The following is a 24,037-nucleotide window of genomic DNA, read 5'->3' on the forward strand; positions in this document are numbered from 1 at the left end:
TATTCGTTTTTATCCTATGTGCCTTGATCTTATTATTGTTTCCATACAATGTGTATAGATATAAGTAGCACATGTATATTTATACTTATGTTATCCGATCTGTATCTTGTTTCCTAAAAAAATATATGTTAAGTTAAAAGATATATGTAGCACATGTACAGTTGAACTTGTGTATTGGTTATGGATTGACTTAATTTATTTGTTTATTTCATCCTATGTGCCTTGATTTTATTTTTGCTTCCTAACAAAGTATTAAGGTTTTAATAAATATTTGAAGCACATGTATTTGTATACTTGTGTATCTGGACAAGGCCTTACTTAATTTCTAACCTTTATTTATTTTATTTGTTTATTCAATCTAATGTGTATGGATATTTTTTAAAAAAACTGTTTTTTTTTTCTATCTTTTTTTATTGATAGACTGGGTGAAAGGATGAGTACTGTTTATAGTTTGATCGGCTGACCCCAAGGCCCCGCTTTGGCATCCTTTCAATGTTTTCAATGTTTTTAAAAACTGGGTATTTTTAATCTTTTTTTTTATTGATAGATTGGGTGAAAGGATGAGTACTGTTTATATTTTGATGGCTGACCCCAAGGCCCCGCTTTGGCAGCCTTTCAATTGTTTTCATGTTCTGGGGGATTAAAATGTTTTAAAAAATGATGCTCGAAGTAAATTTTCGTGGAGCAAATTCTCGTATCAGCAATAACATGATCAAATAAAAAAATATATATTTTAGGAATAGGTAATTGTGTTCTCATTCTTATCATTTGCCTGTATTATAATGAATGATTACTGTACAGAAGAATGATTGACCAGAATATATCTTATATAAACAAGTGCCTGACTTGATTTGAGTTAGGTCAATAACTGTTGTTTTTTTCTTTCTTGTTTCTTCTTCTATTATTGCTGTTCTGTGTGTGTATTGAAATATCTGTTCCTTTATTCATAGCATGTCCCTGTGTATTGATCGTTTTTAGCAGCGGCTTGTTTATAGATTGCTTTTAACTGGCATGGAATGATGTTTGATGTTATTTATGATTGTCGATATTCGTGAAACAATCCCGATTTGTGATTTTACATAATATAATCATATTGAGGGGAACACTGTTTCTGATCAATGAAACAAATGGTTACAATGACATCATTACATTTAATACGTTTACTGATCTTGAACATGACCTGCGCTGTTATATATATATATATATGTAGGTATTCCACGTTCTAATGTTGTGTATATGGTTGTATAGGTGTGATTAGATTACATAATATCTTGTTAAAGTAAAGGCATATGATCTAGGGGAGATAATTTGGAACTCGAACAGTAAGAGTTTTTTCTTTTTATTGGAGCTCTCTTTGTAAGTTAACATGATTCTCCAGTATGACTATCGACAAACTACTTAGAACGTGAAGACGTGTTTTTGTGTCTATGATATTTATCATGTAAGCAAATCCCCAAACACAACCTCAACAACAGAGCACTAAAAGATGATTTGCATCATGACTAATGACTATATATGGTGTATTCCATGCCGACAAGGGCATGTGTACCGTAATATTGAACATGAAACGTCTTATGTAATTTACGATTAATCTGAGACAATCCCGATATGTGGTTATACACAAAAATACCGCATTGAGAGGACGGCAGCATTGTTACCGATACAAATAACTACAATGACATGCGCATTCATACCAGTTTCCTGAGCTTGAACTTGACCTACGCAGTAACATCTGTACAGGTATTCTATATCCAGTGTCTTAAAAGGTGATCTACATTGTACATGGTGACTCAAAATAATATACGACATTGTATATATCGACAAAGGCATGATTTCACAAACGTTCCATAATTTAAAATGTCTCATTAGAAAGAATTATTGGTTGAAAGGAAATATTGATATAGTAGATTTTTCTTGAATTTTGTATTCCTTCCAAAGACAGGTTTTAAGAGTTTGATTAGTATAAAACGAAATAAAAATTCTATTTTCACTAATAACCTTATATTTTCACTGCATAGTTTGATATGTTCACTGTTCATTGTATCAGTTTGATAAATGTCTATATTTAAGTGGCAAAAATGCAATACAAACTTTATCAAGTTAAGCTTCATAATCCTTTATGGGTTAATCTTTGTTTATTTTCTGTTAGATTTGCTCAATTATGTCAATGATTTGTAATTAAAATATGTCATAAACATCTAAAATATAATATAAGCGAACCCAGTGCGTGTCGATTTACCTTCTGGATGATAAACAGAAAAGCATGAATTTGTTTATCGAATGCCGAGAAGATTCACTACCAATTCATGGTGGTATTACACGTTTATCCTATCTAGTATTATCTCACGTTGTCTCTGTAAGTTGTTTATGATGTTGTGATTTTACCCAATCATTTCCTTTGCCGTCGTGGCAGCAACCAGTACATCTGGTCGACATTGGTTTTCTGAGGCGTTGCTTTGATCGCCATTCCGACATTCTTAAAAAAAACGGTTCGCGCATGCATACAAATTCTCCGCGGCGCTTTTACATATAGAGTGGCTTAGTAGTCTTTGTTTTCGGTCCTGGACCTTTTTGCTACTGTTGTTTAAAACAATAACACTTGTCGCCCATGTGACCTCATGATGGTTTTTCAAGGTTGTTTATTTGATTCCGGCATGATACACAACCAATACCTTGTTTTTGCGCCTCTTGGTTATTGATAATGAGTTGTACACAATATTTGACCACATTTTAACCCTGAAAACGTGAAATTAGGTAACGGTCACTCATTTGAACATTACCTAATGTCTACAGGTAGAATATCAGCCATCTTGGCTATCGTTGTTTAAATATATATATCATTATAGCAACCTTGAATTAAAGGTCATTTACAAGAGCAAATTTAGTTTCCCTTCCTCTCAGCATGCTACAAGTTTGGTCAGTTGTCTAGGTCTCCTGGTTTTCGAGAGATTTAGTTAATTGAAACACGTGGACCCTTGTGACCTTGAAAGCAGGTCGAGAAAATTCATTTGAACAAACTTTAGCCCTTATTCAATCAACTACTGGTTACATATCCCATTTTTTACTATAAAGAGGAACGAAAAGAGCTCTTCATCACAGCATATAACGTGCCCAAAGGATGACCTTGGTTTTCTTGATTATTTACAAGAAAGTATCTTATCAAAATATGTATGTCGGACAGACAAAAACACGATTTCAGGACGACGGATGCCACACCTAGCCAAAAGCATACATGCCATTCGGGCATCAAACGGCATCAGACACATGTATGAGGAAACGGTGTTTGAAATTGAGCAAAATATCTCCGGTGTTGACCAAGAAGTCTGTCTGAATTGCACTAAGACTGGTGAATAAGTCTTATTTGAACAAATTATCGGATGCAGAACTATAAATGTACCCGGATTTCGATTTGGTTCCCTTGCTGAGCTCAGTCAATACCGCACAGTTCATGGAAATATACATTGATTAATATCGTTGTACTTGTGGTTGATTTAATAACTTATCATTTGGTCATATCCAGTCCCTGTTAATTTACCCTATAAATAGCAGTGGGGCTTGATTCTAAGTCGCATTAAAATTGATATCAAATGTAGCAATCCTTCGAAAAACATGATGTTATTTTTCATTGTTGATATTCGTTGGGCAATCCCGTTTTGTGATGATACATGACATTAACACATCGAAGAGGACATAGGCACAGTTTCTGGTTATGTTAATATATACCAAGACATGAGAATTCATACAAATTTTCTGAACTTGAACTAGAAATTTGCATTTATATCTTAACAGTTATCCTATATACAGCGTCCTAAAAGATGGTCTGCATGATGACCAATAATGATATGCGATTTAACATATTGCGACAAGGATAAGTGTACTGTATCTCCAACGTTCCTTAGCTTAAAACATTTAACAGATATAGGCAAACACTCAGAAAAAAACATTACTGAGTTTATGACTCCGTGATATCCCGCCAGGGTCTTGAAGTAGTTGGTGACTACCTCAATGAGCAACATACGGGAGGTCCTTCACATGCAATCCAGAGAAGCACAAACCAAGGGTTGGGCAGCGTCGAACCATGCACCTCCGATCTTCATCTGGGGTTTCGTAACCAGCCCAAAAATCAACTGAGCTATCGCGGCTAAACACATTGAGGATACTCTCAAATTTTGTACTGCTGTCCGTTTGAAAATTTTAAGAGAAGGAAGTTCCCTAAGCTAAGGGTAGCTTATAAAATTGTTTAATACGTCGTGTAAGGCTTCGCCAATGGTAGTCTACGTCAATTGGGGTCATGCACTTTTCTCAGTCGAATGAAATTCCGGAGGAGTCAACGAAAGGAGTTCTGATAATCGAATGTCCGGATAATCGAATGTCCGGATAATTGAATGTCTGTTTCCTCAGATGTCTTTGCTGGTGGTATTGGAAAATATAAAACTGACAACAAAGAACAAAATGATGGAATATTTAATCAAAATCATAAGCGTTAGGAAAAATAGCATATCCCTCCTCTTTCTTCAGTTTAAAATTATTGGACAATTGTTTGCGACTAACAAAATATCAAACACTATACTGTACAACATTCCGAGTTATCAAAAATATATTTACATATCGCAATGGAATACTGATGTGGGAACATGTCAGATGAATATATTCTACATATTTCTATAGATAATGACACGAAGAGTTTTTTTTAGAATTCTTGACATATTTACCTAAACTACACTAGCAAGCACCTCATTAATATTTAACAATTTATGTGTTCTTGGAAGAACAATAAACAAATTTGAACAGACTTTATTTTGTGAAAGCATAGCTTTAAATAACCACATTTACATACAACTACGCACACACACATTGAAAAACCTTAACAGAGATTACGTAGTCAATATCATAAGAGAAAGTGTTAACAGACATTTGACAGAGAAAACATATTATGAAACTATGGTATTGTCGGGTTGAATTGAAACTAGTTCCCTTTAGTTGCATATTCAATGTTTCTTTAAAAGCACATAGTTCGAAAAAAAAAAAAAAAATTATGTAGGACACGGTACGGCATTTTCAAACTCTCCGATGACGTTGATGAGTATATACATGATGATTGCCCCCAGTGTTGACCCCGCCTGTGACCCGATCCCGTACATCCTCAGCGAATCCTTTCCCTCGTTGCGGAATAGCGTTGCGATGCTCACCTTAGCAAAAGTCAGAAGTGCCATTGTCGCTATCCAGGCAAAAACCTGTAATTACATGATAGAATTTCATATTGCAGATCTTTAATCACAATTCATATCAACAATAAAAAATCCTCCTGCATTCACAAAAAAAAAAAAAATGTTGATACATGTTTTTGGATTTTAGAATTTACAAGGTTGTTTTTTTTTGTACTAGACTAGATACTTTGGATAAGTACTGCATAAAATTGGTTTGCATTACTGCCAGAATTAACTTACCACGAGAATTGGACCAACATTGTTGTCGTTTAAGACGGGCACAGGACTTGATGATGCTGTATACATGATGTAAGCCGCTGTAGCAAATCCTCCGGCTGATACACTGTATATGATTCTTTGGGGCACAACCGGAAACATAAACGACATGAAACAGGCCATCGGATTGGCTATGTTTGACAGTGTCACTGACCAATGGTAAACGTCGTTACCATACGGTAGACAGGAATAAGTCTGCACCGGAGGAAGACATCCATTGGCTACAGCATTGATCAAAAGATTTAAGAGAAGAAATCCCGCCAATGAAATGTGGGTCATTCTTATTTCCTCCTCCGGTTTACACTGATTCAGCATGGTGTTTTGATTGTCAATTTCTATGTCGATTTCATTCATGTAAGCTGTACTTTGATCAGTATTTACAGGTGAGTATTCATGTTTACAAATCGAAAGTGTGTTTAAGAGTGTAAACGATATCAAGCAAAGGAACATTACTAAGAATAAGAAAAGCATAAAGTGTTCAACTGCAAATCTTGGCTTGTGGTATATCGGTAAAAGTACATAATCTGTGAAATTGTCAGATAATGACGTCATATTCTCACATGTCATACTTCCCACGCCTTGTGCTATCGCCACGACACTCGGTAGCAACCCGCTTAATCCTTGACCAATGAAAAATGCTGTTATATAATGTTTCTTGAAGAGTGCCATAAAAGGAAGAAATACAACGGAAGTTGAGCAGCAGACAGTTGCTAGAACGAAAACAAGGGTAAACAATCCAGTGCTGTGACAAGACCCAGAGATTATGGATGTCGTCTTCCAGAAAAACATCAAAAGGAAAACTGCTACACCTCCAGAAGTCACGAGTATGTATATCACGCTTTTATCGCTTACTTTTATCCTTGGCAAAATGAAATAGTATAGCTAATCCAATCGGACCGATATTGGCTACCTGGATGATGACGTTCAGGTAGGATGGGAGTGTCCAGCCTTCAGGCAAATGGGGCACCATAAGGGGTAATTCTACCCATATACCGTTCAGTGTTACCCATGACCCGGCACCAAATAGCACCACTAGTAGATAGACTCCAGCACTATCCATTATGGGACGTTGAATTTTCAGCAATGGATTGATCTGAAATCAATATTGTTTGAATTATCATTTCGTTTGGAGCTTCATTGCATTTTAGTGTGAAGTCTGGATTGGTGGCGGGGTAGACATAATTGGATTGGTTTGACATGGATGGGTGGTGTAGTAGTCAGATACCTCGGTTGGTGGCTTGGTAGTGAGATATCTGGATTGGTGGCTTGGAAGACGGATATACACATGTTTGGTTTGGTAGTGTGATATCTGGATTGGTAGTAATATTTGGATTGCCGGGTGGGTAGGGTCATACATGTATCTAGATTCGGTAACTGGGTAGGAAGATATATCTTGATGGGAAATGGTAGACAGATATCTTGATTTGTTGCTGGCGGGAGAGATATGACGTCTTGGTATAGGAATATTTGTATTAAAGGCTGGGTATAGAGACATATGAATTATATCGGCGGTAGGGGTGGGGGGTCATTTGGCATAGACCCTGACTGATCCCCAGGACCCCCCCCCCCCCCTTCCTGGAGTCGCTAGTGAGAATTGATGGGTGGAAAGAGATATATTTTGATATGGTAAGGTAAGCCGATATCTGAATTGGTGGTATGATAGTGAGATATGTGGATCGATGGCTGGAAAGAGAGATATCTCGAATGATAGATGGGTAGTGCCATATCTAGACTGGTGACTGAGCAGTGAGTTATCTCGATTTGGGGCATGGTAATGAGATATCTGGATTTGTGGCTGCGCGGAGGGATACGACGTTTAGGTAGTGAAATAACTGCATTGACTGCTGGGTATAAAATATCGAGTTTGATCGCTGGGAGTACTTCATACATGTCGATTGCTGGTTAGGTCGAGAAAAATCGGGATTAAAGGTGAGGTAGTCAGATATCTGAATTGGTGGCATAATAGTGATATATCTTGGCTGATGGCGGGGTGGTGATATATCTTGTCACTATACGAATGGAAAGGATTGTTTTGTGCGTATTTCAGTGGTTTTTAGACAAATTGGATCGTGATGGCGGGGTTTTATCTTTATAAATGGTGACAGGCTGAGTACAACACCAGATCATTACGAATGGGGTAGTGGAATGATTGTATCACCGATTGTCTGATCAAACAAATACACGTTGGCATACAAACTGATTTCTAGTATTACACTAATCTGAACTCGTATACAAACGAAATTATTCTGAGTGATATTCCGGAATGTTAAAAAAATTACTTGACTATTCTCTGACTTTCTATTGATTTTTCAAAGTATGGCCAACAACAAGATCCACTTGGTCAATTCGGACATACAAAACCGGTGAATAATTAGTCCGTCTGTATATCACTGGTCGGTTACGCAACAGCCGCAAGGTATTTGCAGCAGATACACGGAAGTAGATCAGGAAATGACATTGTTTTCTATTAAATTTATTCATTAAAGGAAATCACATAAAGCGAACTAATGATACTATACAGCAGGTTGGAAGACGCCATATTGGTTTATATTACGTTTGACTGGCACAGACCTGTTGTGGCATATTGAGGTAAAATTTGGTAAAATACTGGATCAACATTGCTCCGCGAATAAATGACAACTTGTCTTGCCATACGGAACATTTGTAAACCGCTCTGGCTAAGTCTATTTACAGCATCTACAATTTACATATCGTATGGTAAATAGAAGCGTGCGATTTCCATCAGAATATATATAATAATATACATAAAAACCGCATTATGAACTCCGAAGTTGTCCGCAATATCTTATAATCGTTAGCAAATAATAATTAATTTCCTCAAGGAGATAGATGTTTAACAAAATTTCATTTATCCATAAAACTGACGAATATAAATCTCATCAATTTCAAATTATGTTGAAGAGATATCTCGATTTTTTTCTTCGAAATCAATAGGTATTGATCATAGTAAAAGAAATATATTTTGCCGAATTATATTGTCAGATTTTTGACGTGCTATTTTGGAACCAACTATTAACTAGATTTAACAAGACAACGATATGTAACAATGCCGATTCAAATGTCACTCAAAGTTACTTACCTTCTATCACCAGCTGTGTACTGCTGCTGTTCTCGGTTACATACAATGTATGCTATCACAGCAGCCAAGTATTTATATATGTTGATGTTCGTGATTATGAATATGCTTGTTTAATGAACCCTACTTATCAAACACCTTTCCTTCTTACGTATGTCGTTTCATTTCGGTTATTGACTTTGGTTATATAAAGCTTTAAATCAACACTAATGATGGTCATTTTTATCGAAATCCACTCCCCGCATATACATTGTACATGTATCTTATTAGGGATTTCCATTTCGGATGGAAATCCCTATTGTTTTCGTTATGTTTTTTCTTCTTCTTATTATTATTACAAGCTAACTGGTAATAAGTATTTATATATTTTAAAAAACTACTGTATATATCACCTGTGTTCATTGAAGAATAAAACAATCTGTGTAATCGGGGAAAATAAAGTCTTTCTGCGATAAAGCACTCGACAAAGTCTGAGTGCATAGAATCCAACAAAAAAGTGATGTACATGATTTTTTTTGATTTTTTTTTCTATTTATAGTAACATTATCCTTGACCTTTGACTTTCAAGCCTGAAGCTACATGTAGTATTCTAAGCAAATACTTTCTTTAGTAGCAGTGATCTTGACCATCGGGCCCTTATAAGTTATCCTTGAAAGCAGGCACAAGGTAGAACTTGATAATTTTAACTTCTAATAAGCATAATCAGCTCAGCTGAATTCATAATATATTGTACTTCAACTGATTTTCAATTTATAGAAATAGTGACATTGACCATTGACCTGCAGACCTGAACGAGTAAATAAGTTATTGTGCAGCAACCAAACAAGATGCCCTATGCACCTGTATCAATGACCTGCTTCTCTGGACCTCTTGCCTATTTGAGAAAAAAGTGTTTCGATATTTTAGCATGTTTGACTTCTGTGACTGTGAATGTATGTCAAGGTCATTCATTTTAACAAAATTTGTATCACTTTACCACAGCATACTACAGGCCCCATATCAGGTCACTTGGCCTCTGGGTTATTGAGTAGAAGATTTTCAAATGTTTGCATGTTTGGCCCCTGTGCCCTATAATAAGTAATGCTCCAGAACAAGTTTGAAAACATTGTGATCTGACAAATCAGCAAATTCAAGATGTCTAACACCATCAGTATGGGAATTTTTAAAGAAACTCAAACATTCAACATAAAAGGAAGTGACAGAGCATGTCTATATTTATTATAGCCATGCAAAATATTGATGTATTGCAAAACAAAAAGGAATTCTGCAAAACAACCAATTCTCAAAATTCACCTAAATATGACCATATTTTACCCAAAGGAAACTGGGAAGATACAGAAATGAGAAGAAAATATTTAACAGAAAGAAATATAAAGAATCTTTTGGGGGACTTTAACTAAAGAGATATTATGAAAAAAAAATAATCAGAAATATACAAATAAGAAAGTGGGAACCTTACTATATAAAAGTTATATCTGATTGATATGAATAAGTCCCCTATCCCCACAATGGAAAGTAAAACAACCATAATTAAATCATGGAAACAGAAATGACTTTGTAAAGTTTTGAATCTTCTGTAACTTTAAAGACTTCTTGAACTTGATAAATTTGAGAAATGAAGTACATGACACTAAACAAAATAAACACTTCCAGATGCATATGTATCATCAGATGTATATTAATTATGAAGTGCAAAACAATGGGGAAAAATGAACTATAAACTGCTAGAATAGCTAGAACCCTATAAGACATATATAGGAAAGAAAATAAAGGGACACAACTCTTCAAGTTAGTGGAAATCCAGCCCTGAATTTAATATGTGATGATTGTCTTTTGAGAATGTGTTCCTAAACCAAAGTCAAGACAGCTTGTATGTGTCTAACTTCCGGTGTTTGGGCCAGAGGAAACTCTGGTTACTCATTCTCATCAAGGGTCTTTGACGTGTTAGAAGGTGAGATTGCCAGATCGAATAAGAAAATCTGATAAAAAAGTATTGCAGTGTTTTTGGATGGATCCACCAATGTTTAACAAAATTGTTTTCGTATTATTAAAGCAAACTTATATATTTTCTGTAATTATTTTCATTACAGATTTCAGAATTGAAGGAAATGCTTATATTTGAGTTGATCCAAGAGATATAACACAGTATTCTAAAAAAAAAAATAGGTGTATGAATCATAATTGTCACAGAAAAATGTCAACACGCAATATGATGTGGAGTACATTGGATGTTGAAAGCTTAATTCCTGCTCTGTAGTCAAGTTGTCAAGAATCATATCCTTTTACATACAATGTATATATATATATACATACACTTATTTGACTTTAATAGTTGAAGTGAGGATTTATAACAAAGAAAAAAAAATTCCACAGAGAATAGTGTGGAAATAAAGATGAACTAAATTAAAAAATGTAGACAATACAATCTGGTGATTTGTGTAAAATGATCTTAATTTTACATCTTCATAATGTGTTAAATTTACAGTCTGTCAGAAATGACAGAGAAAAACATTCCATACATACATATGCTTTCTCTCATATCTCGCCATGTTGGATAGAGTTTGCCCATGTAAGATAGCTATGTAAGATAAATCTATCTTACATAGCATTTCACGCGCGCGGATTAATCTGCGTTCAAGGGGGACAACTCTCACAACGTCGTCTGCTTGTGTTCACATCCGACAGTCCTTATCGTCGGTGTCGGTTTTGAAACGTTGGACTTAACTATAAAAATACATACATTCTTAGATAAATATATATCATATCAGCAGTAAATCAATAAGGCTACACGGTTAAACGATTAGACATTTCATCTGAGCGAACATATAACTCCGTTACTGTAACAAACAGTTAGACTACGCCTAACGTTACAGGCCTGTTGTAACAGTTACAGTACAATACAGACTTGCCTACAGTACCCGACAGATTTGTCATTTGTCATTAAAAACATGTAAACACACACAATCACCTGGCAATGACAGGAAGTAAAATAAAAGCCATACATACAAAAATATAAAAAAGAAAATGTCAAACGTCACAACCTATGAAATGGTTCCGTTTGCGTCAGCAGGGGGCCCTGGAATTTGTTTACTCTACGGTACTGTCAGTAACTGTTAGGCCTACTCAGTAACCCGTGTATTTGGAAGTTGGGAATTGGCTCTTAAATGAACGAACATTCGGTAAAAATGACACCCCTCGATGTTCATATAAAAAATATTTATTTCAATTGTAACTCAGAGTCTATATTTGTGTAGAGTAACCATGAAAACTAACTGCCATCCTAGCCTTTCAATATGATCATCGTTAGCCTATCGACTGACCTACCTTCGTCATTCCATCAAGACAACCGGTTAAACACATATAATCCTATGTCACAGAAAAGATCGAATACTCGTATAGAGTCACTGTTCGCTGGTTCACACACGAAGTTGCCAAAATCACAGTGAATTTAAAATTACCAGCCACGAAACATCGCCGCGTCATGGCGATCGAGATCGACATCACTCTCATTGAACTATGAATGGAATTCCAATGACAGTCGTGACGTCATGCAGTGACGTAGTATTTTATAAAAAAAATTTGACTTGACATTTAAAAGTACAGTGTGTTCTGTGAAATGATTAAATATGTCGAGGTGCAAATCAAATTATATGTGAAGTTGGGAAACTCATTTCAGCGTTGGCTTTCAGTATTGTTGATAGAACTTCTTTTTCTCGGATGTTGACAATTTGATCACGGCCACGTAAAAGTCGGTCAAGTTACGGTAATTTTTATCGGCGAATTGTTCATTCGTTCATCACTTAACCACAAAATGAATGAAATTTGTGTGCAAACACTGTTTGCTAAAAATAGGGTATGATCTTTCAGAATATCACAAGTATATTTAGTAAAAACGTCAAATAAAGAAATTAAAAAATTGAAGAAAATGGATGGCTGAGGGTCACTTTCGCCAGAAATTCGGTAATGATATGAGAGAAAAAGACTCTTTCATTATGTGTGTATGTAGGATAGGGATATTCCACCCTCGGGATCACAAAATGTGGTAAAACCCTCGGCAAGCCTCGGGTTTCACCACATTTTGTGACCCCTCGGGTGGAATGTCCCTATCCTACATATACACATATGAAAGAGTCTTATATTCTTCTGCTTTTACTGTTGTCATTCCCTGTTGTGTCCAGTATGTAACACCTCATCTTCAATAACCAAAGTTTTATTTCTAAAACCATATTTTCATGACTTAGACTTGATAGGCCAAATAGAATAAAAGCTTTGTTTCTACTAACCCATCATAACCTTAAAAAGATTTCCCCCAAACCAGTTTTTTTTTCCTAAATTGCAAATATTTGTTACCTTTGTGTAGTTGATTCCTGTTTAACTGTCAGTAATACAAATTTACAATGTATATGTAGATCAATTACACTTAAAATATAGATATCTCCAGGTTTTCCATCCATTGGTTATATATGTTGCTTAAACAGTTCAATGAACTGTTACATTGTTCTATTTAAGATTTTCCCGTGTTGAATTGTTTCACTATTTCAAATTTTCCTGTGCTGAATTGTTTTTGCGAGATTTAAAAAAAAAAATCCTACCCACCATTAACTGGGTACCCTCTTTTCCATTTACCTGTTCATAGAAACAAACAAGCTTTCCAATTAGTGTGTGTCTATTTTAAGTGTATCTAATGAAATTGTGTATTACATATAGGTAGACCATGGGTTCAAATTCATGGCAAGTCCCCGGAAGTGTAAATAGTAATGACAGCACACAGTACTGAGGTGATTTGTGCAACATGTCAGATTTTTTGCTGAAATTATTCGGGGAAAATTTTCTGTATTTATATCAATTGGGAAAGATTAAATTGACTATATTCTTAATGTAAATGGCAACAAAGGAAAAGACTAGGTGGCCAGTGCTGAAACAATCATAAGTTTCAAAGTTTTTTATAGTAAAAAGTTACACTATTATGTGGCGGATGAGGGGAATGAAATGCAAGGCTAAATCTGCCAAGGTTGAATACAAAATAATCAACCTTTGGTTAGAAAAGACGGTTAGATACAGAGGTTCGATAATGAACTGTAATGTGTCTTTTCTTTTCTTTTGCTGGGTGTCTTCAGCAATTTAGGTTCGCTTTAGTGAGTTAACCTTAAAGTTGGCATCAGATCCACAGTTCCACACTACCAAAAGGAGACAAACATGAACACTGCAGACTCCCAAAAACATGTATTAATAACCAGACATTTATTTTGACTCAGTGGTAGAGTGTCCGTATTAAGTTCGGTGGGTCCCGGGTTCGAACCCTAATCTGGCTGCTACATTTTCTCCTTCTCCTAGCCTGTAACAGTAATTTTCCTAAGGTCCCAACTTCAATCCATACTTAGTGGAGGCATTGAAATAAATTTAATTGATCTTGTAATACAAAATAACTTTTCCCAATAGAGCTATGTGTTATCAACACCAACCCCTGTGCTTAGTGCCTTAAGCAATGTCAGTCGGGGCACAGGGCCTCGTCACAATCTTTTCGTTTTGTAAACACTTGAAGCATTTTAATATATATCTTTGTTTACCCTATCAATCATGATTAGCCTGAGCCACACTTGATATGTCTCTTTAACATATAATAACTCATAACCTGCGGAAGCCAGATTATGAGTCATATGGTAAACACTAAATAGACAAGTGTTCAAAACGTGAATGTAGTTACGTGGCCCTGTGGTCGGGGTAGTTAAGGGTCAACTAAACAGCAAAACTACCCTGAAAATTAAATGTTTGGTGTGAATTATTACTATACACTTACACTATGATCATTTACAACATCACAGATCATACTATAAGATGATAACTTGTCACAAAAAAATCAACTCAAATTGTCTGTTTTCCTCAAAATGTTGTACTAAATACTCAAAATTGGTACAATTTGGCATGGAATAATTCCCATCTTTAATTTGCAGTTTTTCTCAGCCGTTCTACAATAAATTGTCCAAGCGATATCCATAGCACAATGTAGGAGCAATTGATTTGTTTACAAAACTGTCATAAATGTACATGTTGACCCGTAAATGTCGATGCTAGTACACTCGATGCCAAAATATGGCCGACTTCAGTTAGCATAATTTGAAGTGATAACAAATTTGTTTTGCGCCGCAGATATGCAAACCGATACAGCATATCATTTTACCTGGTCATAGCTTCATTGTGGACAAAATATACCGTAATCGGATGACTCAGATCATCAGAAATGCAATTTCTTTCTGTGCTGTCACTGTCGTCCTCTCATTCCGAAAACTCCATATGATGGCGGATGAATATAAACTGATATGCAAGTAAGAAAGTCATGCTTACAACATAAAACTGATATATGATATTATATTTTGTGAATGACATGAACAATTTCATTTAATTTATTACATAATTTCAGCATTTTATGATATGCTTCAAAATATATAATCATCAAATTAGTCCTATATTCTACGCGTTTGGTTACGTAGTTTTCGAGGTTTTCGCAGAAAACTTATTTCACAAAAATATCTCTAAATACAACGTTACAGAGGTAGACTACACTTGTGCTGCTTGACCTGTACGAGGCTGTTGATTTCACCGATCTTAAGTTTGATTTGAGACAGAGTCGATGTTTAGGTGAGTACTGACAGATACATTTTTGATGTTGACACATCGCATGTCGTATTTGTTTACCATGTTATTTCACTTTTTGTAAACATTTCAAATGGGTAATATGTATATTTACCACATGAGTATGCTAAAACTATTGACACATCACTTAAATATACGTTTTTTAAGTCTTTTAGTTCGTATAACGACACAAACAAAAAGTAAAGCAGCCCATAGGCAGTATACGTGGCACGCCTATAATAATCATCGAGGGAACTGAGTTTGGATTTACGATTTTATCATGGGTATCAACCGTAGACATCACAGACGTCGATACAATAGGTTTGGTCAAGCAGGAGGCAAACACACTGTCAATAAGAAAATAATCTACCAACACAAACATACATACGGTTCTAAATTAAATCACTTTGGTAAATATAATGTAAAAGTTCATCAAAACACTGGCAACAGAACTAGGCTCATTCGCTCCATTTTACACAAGTACAGCATTAGCAAAAAACGTGCAGAATGTGTACATCGGTTGCTGTTCCAAAAACATCCTACATCTTTTTTCAACATCAAGAGAGTGTCTTCAGACAAGCCATTTGCTTTTAAGATAAACAGAGTTACTTCAAATTCATATGATGGCTATAGACTAATGAATCTGCAGCTTTTACAGCAACACATAGATGCTATCACCATTCATGTTGCAAATTGTGATAAAGTGTGCAAGATAGTTGCAAATGACAAGAAAGTGTCCCCGGTGAAATTGACATCAGAAGTGAGAACACTTGGACTTGCCAGTGTCATTGAGGCCAAGTGTCAAGGATGCAATGAACGTTTCAGGTTGGATACAAGCCCCCAAATTCACAATGGTCAAACTTATCATCATGATGTAAACGTTAGAGCAGTCTGGGGAAGTATGGTAACTGGTGGCGGGGCAGCACACTTAAATGAATGTATGGCTACTCTAGAACAAGAAATAGGAGATCTGTGGTATTTATCCGTGAAAGATGATTTGTTGGCAGCTGGAGCTGAAGAGAGAAGACTAGCAATAGAGAAGGGAAATTATCACAATGGAATCCCATGCATTACAGTTATTTGTGATGGTGGCTGGAGCAAGCGCTCCCATAAACATTCTTATAATGCCTTGGGTGGGGTTGCAGTAATCATCGGTGCACAGACTGGGAAATTGCTGCATATAGGTGTCCGTAACAAACACTGTTACATTTGTTCACACTCTGAAGCCAACCACACTCAGCCCAGACCACATGAATGTTATAAGAATTGGTCAGAAAGTTCTCAAGCAATGGAATCAAGTATAATTGTAGAGGGTTTCCAACAGGCAGAAAAGACGCATGGCCTAAGATATACAACTGTGATAGCAGATGGTGACTCCTCTGTGTATGCCAAGATACAGGAACAAGTACCTATATGGGGAAAAGATGTGAAAAAGCTGGAGTGTGCTAACCATGTTTGCAAATGTTTAAGGAGCAGTCTTGAAAAGCTGGTTGATCAAAACCCCATGTACAAGGGAAAACAAAGACTTACTAAAGCATTGAGGGTAAGAATAACAACTGCTGTAAGATGTGCGATACGTGTGAGATCAAAGGAATCAAACCAAAAAAATGCTGCTAAGCAGTTAGACCACGACATTCGCAATTCAATATACCATATCTTAGGCAACCATGATAGATGTTCTGATTTTTGTAAGGCACGAGAAGTCAAGATTTCATCAAAATCGAAGAACGATAGCAATGGTGACCTCACCAGCGACAATAACGTTGACCTCAGCAGCGACAACAATGAGAACACCTGTACACATGATTTAAATTCTGTTCCAAACATCATTGACGAATTATCATCGTTTTGGACTGAAGGCACATCCTTAAGAGAACAAGAGGAATCGAGGGGTAAATCAACATTCAATTCATGTGATATTGATTCCATGATGATCAAAGACATCAACATACTTTTGGACCGTGTAGCCTCAAAAAGTACCAGACTCCTTGGAAACTTCACAACAAACTTGACAGAATCCTGGATGGCTATTAGAGCAAAATTTGATGGTGGAAAATTGTACAACAGGTGTAACAGAGGTTCTTGGCACTCAAGATGTTTTGGTGGTTGCTTGAGAAGGAATCTTGGTCCACTATGGTCCCCAATTACCTGGCAGAAAGCAACATCGACTCAGGCAGGATTCTTTTTCAAGAAACTCTATGACAGACGTGAATGTACACTGAGAACCTGTAAAAAATCCAAAATGAAGTCAGATGTTCAAAGTCGTCGGATGAAGAGAAAATACCAAGGCGAGCAGCAATCTCGGACTAAAAAAGCAAGACAAGAATACGGACCGGAAGCTGTTGATAGTATACCAGATATACTACCAGATGAATTGGAAAAGAAGAAGACAGTATTCTTGGACAAACACATCAATTTGTCAGATGACAAGCTTGAAGCAATTGAATGCTTGACAAAGCAACAGTCATCATCATCGGTGTGGATGGATGAGAGGAGAAAAAGAATTACAGCTTCCAATATGTCAGCTGTAATCAAGAGAAATCCCTCTATTGCTGTAAAGAAGTTGGTTCAATGTCTTCTTTATTCCAAGTTTAAAGGAAATAGCATTACCAGAAGAGGGATACAAGAAGAAACAATGACCATAAAGGAATACATCAGTAAAAAAGGAGAAGTTGGTGATAATATATCAGTCCGTCAGTGTGGACTTATAGTCAGTAAGACAGAGAAATTCTTGGCAGCCAGCCCTGATGGTAAAGTGGTGAATGAGAGCAATGAGGTGATGGGATTGTTAGAAATAAAAAATCTATTACATTCCAAGCCAGTTAACCTCCATGAAGCTGTTAAACAAGTGAAGACATTTTGTCTTGAACATGTAGGACCATCAAATGAACTACGTTTGAAACGCAACCATCCCTACTACTATCAGGTTCAAGGCCAGTTAAATGTTACAGGATTACCATGGGCAGACTTTGTTGTTAGGACCACAAATCCTTATCAAATTCATATAGAACGCATACACACAGATCATACACTATGGACCGACAATATGCTACCAAAACTACATGCTTTTTACTTCAAAGCATTATTGCCCGAGTTAGCCTCACCTAGAAACAATACTATCACTGGAATAAGAGAGCCAGGCATTTGGGTAAGCTTCCAATATTTCAATTATTTTCTCACCTGCCATTTGGGCAAGTGAGCTTATGTCATGGGGTGGTGTCCGCCATCCATCGTTATCTGTCAGGCATCAAATTCTCTTTTAAATAATTTGTTGTCAATTACAGAGTGGTTCAGAGACCTGATATTGGGTGAGCAGTAATCTGGAGTGAAGGGCTACACAATTTATTTCAACAAATAAAGTTAGAATATTCTTATATTTTCCTCAGGTGGTTATAAGGTTAGCATCAGCATACATGACCTAGGTAGATCAATTTCAAAGTTACATTTGAAGCAGATGAGTGATACAGGCTCATTGGGCCTCTTATTCACAAGTTTAATTATGTTATAACATGCATTTTAAATGAGGCATCCTTATTGAAATATTGTTAATTTCTGTCTAATTGCAGTTCACAAAAAGGAAGTTCACAGCCCGAGAATGTGAGCAAACCATGTCAAATGATGAAGTGAATGCATCCTGTAGACGAAAGTCCTCTAAAACTTCCAAGGTGACAGATAAAGCCAAGGAAAAATCTATTCCTACAAGTACTGGGTCCTTACCAAGTTCATCACTTTGTAACAACAGGTATTTTTTTTTATAAATGATCTGTTTTACCATGTAATAGGACATATATGTCATATATATCATAAAAAATCCATATATATTGTTACTATTTATGTCTTAATAAAGCTCTGTAGAGAAACAACATAATATCCTTGTGAAAATTTGCTTCTGTCCGATAATTTCGGTGTTCATAAACTTATATTCTCAGAAATATGAGCTGTGGTTACATATATATGAAGTTTTAAAAACATACATTTTGTTAGAAACTTTTCTAATTTGATATCCCACAAGCATTATATATAAATTTCATTAGAAGTACCGTAAGTGTAAAATCATGTTGTTGAAATGATATTTCACATGTTTTGAAATCTTTGTTTGACAGAATTGGGTTTATATGAATATGGTATTTCTTATGGTTATTTTAAAGTTAAATGTCTATATCCAGAACAATTTTCTTTTGTTTTTCAGAAGTAAACGCATTCCTAGAACCAAATTTGTTGGACGGCGTATCAGTCATCAACGGGAAGATCAAACCAAAAGCAAAAAATGGTACTTCGGAACTGTAACTGGTACATTGTCTGGAACGATGGAGCTCCAACAACTGAGTATGAAGTGTTGTGCGATGGTGAACAAGATCCTTGGTGTGTAAAAGGTCTCCTGCAAGATTACAGATCTTCATCTCTCAAATTCATTGATGTGTGAACATAACAACAGCTTGTTCATGATCAGTTTGGCTTGTGAATAGATACAGTAATAGTAAATCATTAGGGACTGGATTCTCACCCATGATTCATGTTGATGGTTTGAGGACTTTCGCTTTGTCAGTTTTAAATCATTGCAACTTTTACAACTTATTAACCTGAAAGTGCACTACAATGTATATGATGTCCATGGTAATAATGAGTGACTTTCTCATCATCTACGAAGAGGATGCTTGGAAAATAGTTGCACTGGTTTGAGTGTATTTGATCATGTAGGATATATACATATACACCCAAGAACTCATCCTTGTATTCTTGAAAAAAAAAAACTTGCAACCTTGGTTTCACTTCCACCACACCATATGGATCCAACTTCATTCACCACTGTCATTGAAAGGATATAATACACCATCTTGGTAAGTTATACTTATTCTCGGTAAGTTATACTTATTTTTGATAAGTATGTAATGATTGTTGTAAATTCAGCTGCAAATTGCAGTATTGAATATTGTAATCCAAGGTAAATGTATTTCATGTTTGTCAGGAGAGCAATTTAGTCCATATACACCATATGTTGTGATAGGCTACACTCACTGTGACAAATTTATCTGCACAGATTACTATGCATTTTTTGCAACCAGAAATTTATTGGTTGGACGTAAACATTTAGCAGCAAATGATTGTAATGGAACCAAAAATGTTGCATTTTATATAAATCTAAACATTGAATTAACCTAGTCTTATTAATCCTGAACATATACCTTTTATAATGGTGAACAATCTTATCTGATTTTTTTGTTCCTTTTGCAGTTGACAAGGATTAACCAAGTGCTGAAATACAAGAGTATGGTACCGGTTTACCAAGAAAACAGACATAGCCTGGCTTGTAAGAACCTGTGGATGCTTTTATTGGGTATGAAAATTGTTATAATATCAGTTTTCAAGTTTTAGTATAATCTTTATCAACCAAACTATACATAGTGTGGACACTGTTTAAGAAGTTGTTTGAAATTCAGCTTTCAAAATGATAAATTGTTGCATTAATTTGATTAATTATTGTTTGGGAATTCATATTTTCTTAAGAAAGAAGAAAAGTCTTAGCTTAATTAAATATATCTTAAAACAAAAGATTAAAATACAAAAAAAGACAAAATCTGTTGATAGAATTATTTCACATGCCTGTATTTAATATGAGGTCACTTTTACTTGACACTGTGCAAGTGATTTTGTAAGGATAGTTATAAATAAAAACTTTGTAAAGTAATCAGTTTAAACAGAACAACTTCTATATAGGTCATTATTACATTAATTATTACAGGGGATATGTTTGTTTTGATCGTGACATGTTTCCTATTTTAGGACCAGAGAGAGGACATTTGAGAGATGCTATCAACTACCAATATCTACCTTTAAAGAGAAAAGGTAATGTCCAAACAGATACAAAGGTAACACCCGTATTAATGATATTGTAATACTATCCTGACATGGATACTATTCTCAATTTTAAAATTTGAAGCCCCATTTTCATCAACTGAATGAATTTGCTACCCTAAAATATGTTCCAGGTAAAATCATGACAGAATTTAAGGAAAGGTCCTTAGCAAAGATTTAATCTGTAAACCTGTATGCTTTGTTATGGTAAATTAAAAGTTGTGTAACTTCATTAATTAAAGGAAAGTTTATTTAGCTGTGGCATAGCGATGAAACTTAATCTTATAGTGAAATATTCTGTTGTGAATGGAGTAAAGGTTTTGATTCTGAGCGAATGAAGATGCTTAAGCATTGTTATGTTAAAATAGTTACCAATGTCATTATACATGTAATTCTATATTGTTAGGCTACAAGGGGCAAACAAATCAATGGCTACGTGAGGAACGGAAAAACAAAGGATAGGAGAAGGAAGAGAGTCTGCTTATAGAGGAGGACAAGAATCTGGATGAACTTTAAAATGAAGTAACACAGACCAGGCTGAGCTAGCCAATCAATTGTGTAAATACGTAATACCAGGCAATGGCAGGCATGAAGGTAAAAACATGACAGTTTTATATTTAGGAAATAATTCCTTCAGAGTGAATGTGACATCATGGAAGTTAATGTGAATCTCTATAAAGTGATAAAACTTAAAAACTTCTATTCTGTTGAAATTTATAATAGCTTATCGTGTTGGTATCATTGTATATACATTATGAAATGGCAGCTTTTGAGATGTGCGAGATAAAAACAAAAATCATTATGTAAAATGTACTATTACAGTGAAGACAGACATGATGGAGGTGGTGAAGAAGGCTACTAAACCTGTCAACTCATTCAGTTATACAGGTAGGTACTAAGGTAAACAATTGTACTTGTAATCTGGTCAGATATACAGGTAAAAGTCTTATATATAAGAGGTTTATCAGTATAACTGATATTGAAGTTACAAACATACAATAAACGAAACTTACACAGGTGAATAAATTAACATTCTTTATTCAAATGGATTGCATCATAAAGTACAATAGCTGCATTTAAAATATATTGTAAATTAAACTGTTAAAACTGATATAAATCATGAGAGTAGTTTTTAGAAAGTTATATATATATATATAAATACTGCTAAAGAAGTGTACATTTGTAATTCAGATAGATTTATGTTTTAAATGGTAACATACTATTGCTCTTTTTCAGAATTATGTTACATTACATTCAACAGAGATGTTTAGCAAGCTCATATGAAGCATGCCCATCAAGAGGTTAGTTTTCTGTTGTGTAAGACACATGTTGATATATTATAGTATTGGCCCCATACATGTACTACTTAAGTCAAGGGCATGCTGCTTTACTCGATATCGGTTGAAGTTGTAACAAAATTATTTTTGAATGCTACTTCTGAAAGAAAAACAATGATATAAAACTTAATTCTACATTGAAGTCTATTTGAAGTCTTGTATGAGGTTAGGAAGGGATATCGTTGAAATTTGATAATATTTGGTAGTTTTAATATGGGTTCAAGAGTTTTTCTATTTTTTGCAGGTACACTGTTGAGCTAGCAGTAATGTAATGCAGATTCCATGAATTCTCACTTTGAGGAGTAATACCTAGGTCAGGACCAATTTTTTTAATTGTACTGTTCTACATCAATTAAATTTATTTTAAATGTTAAAAAAAACCTTCTGTGGTTGTATAGGTGTTAATACTCAAGAAACATGTATGATGTTTTACTATTAGTACTCCAACAATTAACCCTAAGTATCAACTGATTTCATGTCCCTTATGATAAATGATGGTTATATATGGGCTTCCATACAATTCTGATTAAAAGTAGTTCCACTAAAATATGTGGGAGTTATTCCCCTTAGCAATTAATAAAATGGCCTCATGGCATGAGAATTACCTCATAAACACGCCAGAAAATCACCATGTGATGTAGTGATTTTGGTTGATACATTGCTCCTATTCTCTTACAAATTACCTATAGTTTATGTTTGCCTTGTTATTTTTCAGGTTTGGCCATTTTTGTGACTTAAAATTATTCCCTGCCACATCTTATCACAAAGTAACTTATAAGAAGAAACTGTTGGCATCTACAGCAATTTATTGAAGATATTGAGAAACTACATGTCAAGACAAACATTTTGGTATATTACATGACAAGTTTTGTCCAAAAATGTTGATGTTTGTTCTTTTTTAAAATTCAACATTATTTTGCTATATAGATGACCCTTAATTACCAGACCAGTCAATTAAAAAAAAGTAATTACACTGTACTGTACAGAACTACAAATATTCCTACATAGAACAATGTCGCGGACAAGCATTTATATATACAATGGTTGTGAAGATGAAGTATTTAAATAATTTTGTGCGTAAACTGTAAAACGAAAGTAGGTCTAGCTCAGCAAGCGGACACTGCTATTTCGCAATGACTGTTCGTTTTATTTGATACGATAGCTATGAATTAAATAAGTGTTACCTTTCGTTGTATTCTAGCACATTGGTGTCTCAACAAATACCGAAAAAATCCAGTCATATTCGATAATCTTCTATTTTTATTATCGTCAAGTTTCTGTCGTTTACAGGTGAACATATCTTCCGGGTCACGTTCTGAAAGCATGCGCTTCCGGTTACGTCATCAAATTCATTTCCCGCGAATATATATAGGAATCTAATTTTCCTTTTAAAATGAAATGAAATGAAAGAAATAAAGATTATCTAAATAAAAGAAAAGTTATCAGTTTTGAGTAGAAAATTAAATTCCCTTTGTAAATAATTATTTCAATTTGCTCACCTAAATCTTAACCAATCAAAATTAAAATGATTTAAAATTCTCTTTTCGTTTATTTGATAATCCTAAAATTTATGATCACAATATCATTTAGAAGCTTTGCAGTACTTACTGTTTCAAACGCACAGATGCTTTGATTTG

General features: G+C 35.0%; 1 protein-coding gene and 2 long non-coding RNA genes across 3 annotated transcripts; 2 read left to right on the plus strand and 1 right to left on the minus strand.

Moving 5' to 3' along the window:
- Positions 1-4,487: 4,487 nt before the first annotated feature.
- LOC117341266 (solute carrier family 52, riboflavin transporter, member 3-B-like) lies at positions 4,488-5,748 on the minus strand. The gene is made up of 2 exons (XM_033903116.1): positions 5,448-5,748; positions 4,488-5,234 (listed from the first exon to the last, which is right to left on the minus strand). The coding sequence occupies exons 1-2, from the start codon at positions 5,604-5,606 to the stop codon at positions 5,034-5,036; spliced, it is 360 nt and encodes a 119-aa protein (XP_033759007.1). The 5' UTR covers positions 5,607-5,748; the 3' UTR covers positions 4,488-5,033.
- A 13,832-nt stretch (positions 5,749-19,580) lies between these two features.
- LOC117340191 lies at positions 19,581-21,951 on the plus strand. Its single transcript, XR_004535388.1, has 5 exons — positions 19,581-20,048; positions 20,443-20,545; positions 20,992-21,054; positions 21,470-21,657; positions 21,886-21,951. It is a non-coding gene; the product is annotated as an uncharacterized LOC117340191 (long non-coding RNA).
- Positions 21,952-22,307: 356 nt separating this feature from the next.
- Positions 22,308-23,277, plus strand: LOC117340192. The gene is made up of 3 exons (XR_004535389.1): positions 22,308-22,364; positions 22,645-22,713; positions 23,116-23,277. It is a non-coding gene; the product is annotated as an uncharacterized LOC117340192 (long non-coding RNA).
- The last annotated feature ends 760 nt before the right edge of the window (positions 23,278-24,037 follow it).

The sequence above is a fragment of the Pecten maximus genome, chromosome 13, assembly GCF_902652985.1.
Source record: "Pecten maximus chromosome 13, xPecMax1.1, whole genome shotgun sequence".
NCBI lineage: Eukaryota > Metazoa > Mollusca > Bivalvia > Pectinida > Pectinidae > Pecten > Pecten maximus.

What these genes read in the sequence shown, in the direction of transcription:
- LOC117341266 (XM_033903116.1), bottom strand. Translation starts at nt 5,606, where the DNA reads ATGGCCTGTTTCATGTCGTTTATGTTTCCGGTTGTGCCCCAAAGAATC. An exon ending in ATGTTGGTCCAATTCTCGTG is followed by an intron (nt 5,235 to 5,447) that starts GTAAGTTAATTC and finishes ATGTAATTACAG; the next exon opens with GTTTTTGCCTGGATAGCGAC.